Raw genomic sequence first — 3,470 nt, 5'->3', positions numbered from 1 at the left:
GAAAAATTCCAAATAATGTATGTTATATACTCCTCCTTATAAGGAGATGGTGCTTAAACACTTCTTCCCTACTTGAGGAAAGGGCTGGATTTGTAATCTGCTCCAAAGAATAAGAAAGAAGAAAATATTAACTTTAAAATGGAGCCGGGCAGCGTGGCTCAGTGGTTGAGCATCGACTTATGAACCCAGGAGGTCATGGTTCGATTTCCAGTCAGGGTACATGCCCAGGTTGTGGGCTGGATCCCCAGTGGGGGGCATGCAGGAAGCAGCTTATCAATGATTCTCTCTCATCATTGATGTTGCTATCTCTCTCTCCCTCTCCCTTTCTCTCTGAAATCAATAAAAATATTTTTTTAAATAAAATGGAGAAAGCTAGCAAACACTACCTTAACCAAGTGATCAAGATTAACCTCACGTGCTCGCTTCGGCAGCACATATACTAAAAAATTGGAACGATACAGAGAAGATTAGCATGGACCCTGCGCAAAGATGACACGCAAATTCGTGAAGCGTTCCATATTTAAAAAAAAAAAAAAAAAGATTAACCTCACCAGGTTGTCATGTGGATATCATAAACCTCCTGATGTGATGTGATAAGAAGGGCATTTTACCTCTGTGGTATATTTTTTTAAATTGTGGCATCACAATGTTGTTCAACCATCACCTCTAGTTCCAACATTTTTTTTTTATCACCTCACAGAAACTCGGTACCCATTAAGCAATAACTCCCCATTCTCTCCTTCTCCCAGTCCCTGCTAACTTCTAATCTACATTCTGTCTCTAAGAATTTGACTACTCTAGAGACTTCACATAAGTGGAATCATACAATATTTGTTGCTTTGTGTCTGGCTTAGTTCTCTGTGGCATGTATCAGAACTTCATTCCTTTTAATGGCTGAGTAATACTCCATGTGTGTATCCATTGTTTATCCATTTATCTTTTTTTTTTTTTTTTTTAGATACAGGGAATTTTATTAAATTGGCATAGTTTGGACCAAAGAGATAAAATGATCACTGCCAGCTTATCTGCAGCCCTTCCTTTTAACAGGCTAATGAACACAACCTGAAACACAAGCAAGTCTTGCAGGTCTAAGAGACAGTGAAGGGGTTTCCTCAGAATTTAAACATATTAACACAACCAGTCATATAAATCTAAATGTAAGCCAATCTCCTACAGGTTTTGAGATGGCACTTGCCACCTCTGTGAAAAGTTGAACACTAGGAATCAAGTCCCACCATATTGTTAGAAGGGAGGACAGTGACGGTGCTTGCTGAACCAAAATTATCATCAAAGCTCAAAAAGCTGACCATATTCATTTAACCACAAGCCAATCTTATTTAAATCAGGACTGCCCAAAAGAAATGCTCTATTAGCCATTCATGATCTGAATTCTGGTGTATAAGATCAATTTAAATATGGTACACATAAAAAAAGTCACGAGACATTTGTAATAAATAAGGCAGTGGCCAACTATTACTCATTAGTAGCTTTTTTGAGATAAGCTATCAAGTCTGCCCTCTCTGCACTCTTCTTAATGCCAGCGAAGATCATTTTTGTTCCAGGGATGTACTTCTTGGGATTCTCCAAATACTCCATCAGTGTAGCCTCACCCCAGGTGATACCTTTGTTCTTGTTGGCATCCGTGTAAGAAAATCCAGGGGCCTGACCTGTCTTTCGCCCAAAGAGACCATGGAGATTTGGCCCAGTCTTGTGCTTGCCTCCCTTTTCCACAGTATGGCACTGGGCACACTTCTGAACAAAAATCTTCTTGCCCTTCTCAACATCACCCATTTTTAAATAGCTCGTTAGTCGCGCGCGACGCGGAGATGCCCACTCGCAAGCCGGACGTCATTCTCTCTCCATTTATCTATTGATGGGCACTTGGGTTGTTGCCACCTATTGGCTATTGTGAGTAGTGTTACATCAATATTGTGAATTTTGGTATACAAGTATCTGTTTGAGTCCTGTTTCAATAGTTTTGGATATAGAACTAGCAGTGGAATTGCTGGGTCCTATGGTAGTGTAGTTCTCAGTTTAACTTTCTGAGGCACCACCAAACTGTTATCCATCAAAGGCACCACTGTACATTCCCACCAGCAATATATAAGGGTTTCAATTTCCTCACATCTTTCCCAACACTTGTAATTTTCCTTTAAAAAAAATTATAGCTATCCTAATAGATGAGAAATGGGAACTCATTGGGATTTTTAAAAAAGATACTTTTATTGATTTTAGAGAGGAAGGGAGAGGGAGAGAGGGATAGAAACATCAATGATGAGAGAGAATCATTGAGTGGCTGCCTCCTGCATGCCCACACTGGGGATTGAGCCCACAACCCCGGACATGTGCCCTGACCAGGAATCAAAACCGTGACCTCCTGGTTCATAGGTAGCCACTCAACCATGGAGCCACACCGGCCGGGCCACGTTGACATTTTTTTTAAAAAATATATTTTATTGATTTTTACAGAGAGGAAGGGAGAGAGATATAGAGAGTTAGAAACACCAATGAGAGAGAAACATCGATCAGCTGCCTCCTGCACACCCCCTACTGGGATGTGCCCGCAACCAAGGTACATGCCCTTGACTGGAATCAAACCTGGGACCCTCCAGTCCACAGGCTGACGCTCTATCCACTGAGCCAAACCAGCTAGGGCCATGTTGACATTTTTAAGTGGCCTTTATACCTAAAAACAATGTAAGGAGATATAAAATTCCTGAATCATATTTTCTTTTTTAAAATCTTAAAAATGCTGTTTCACTGTTTCTAGCATAAAATGCTGCTGTAGGGAAGTCTGATGCCAATCTAATTTTCTTCCTTCCTTCCTCCCCCTCTCTCTTTCTCCCTCCTTCCCTCCCTTCCCCTCTCTCTCTCTCTCTCTCTCTCTCTCTCTCTTTCTTTCTTTTTCTTTTATTTTTTAATCCTCACCTGAGGATATTTTTCCCATTGATTTTTAGAGAGAGTGAAAGGGAGAGGGAGAGACAAAGAGAAACACCAATGTGAGAGAGACACATCGATTGATTGCCTCCCATATGCCCCTGACCAGGGCCAGGAGCCTAAAATCAAGGTACATGCCCTTGCCTGGAATGGAACCCAAGTACTTCAGTCCGCAGGCCAACACTCTATCCACTGAGCCAAATGGCTAGGGCAGTGGTCTGCAAACCTCGGCTCTCGAGCCACATGAGGCTCTTTGGCCCCTTGAGTGTGGCTCTTCCACAAAATACCACGTGCGGGCGCGCACGTACAGTGTGATTGAAACTTCGTAGCCCATGCGCAGAAGTCGGTTTTTGGCCTGGGTGAGTCTATTTTGAAGAAGTGGCGTTAGAAGAAGTGGGGGATGTTGGTCGGTCGGTCGGTCGTTCGGGCGGACAGGAGACTCGGTGCAGACAGGCTGCGGGATACGCAGCACAGGAGGGAGTACATTGTGTGAGTACGTTCACTGAGTCGACCCTTCCAACTCTCCCATCCAC

At 42.8% G+C, this 3,470-nt stretch overlaps 1 protein-coding gene and 1 non-coding gene across 2 annotated transcripts; one reads left to right on the top strand and one right to left on the bottom strand.

The window, feature by feature from the left end:
• Positions 1-415: 415 nt before the first annotated feature.
• On the top strand, positions 416-524 carry LOC111828203. Its single transcript, XR_002831991.1, has one exon. It is a non-coding gene; the product is annotated as a U6 spliceosomal RNA (small nuclear RNA).
• Positions 525-1,419: 895 nt separating this feature from the next.
• On the bottom strand, positions 1,420-1,842 carry LOC102419640 (cytochrome c). The gene has a single exon (XM_006100055.3). The coding sequence runs from the start codon at positions 1,789-1,791 to the stop codon at positions 1,474-1,476; it is 318 nt and encodes a 105-aa protein (XP_006100117.1). The 5' UTR covers positions 1,792-1,842; the 3' UTR covers positions 1,420-1,473.
• Positions 1,843-3,470: the final 1,628 nt, after the last annotated feature.

This window comes from Myotis lucifugus, unplaced genomic scaffold, assembly GCF_000147115.1.
Source record: "Myotis lucifugus unplaced genomic scaffold, Myoluc2.0 scaffold_297, whole genome shotgun sequence".
Lineage (NCBI taxonomy): Eukaryota > Metazoa > Chordata > Mammalia > Chiroptera > Vespertilionidae > Myotis > Myotis lucifugus.
This window is presented reverse-complemented; position numbering and strand designations above follow the sequence as displayed.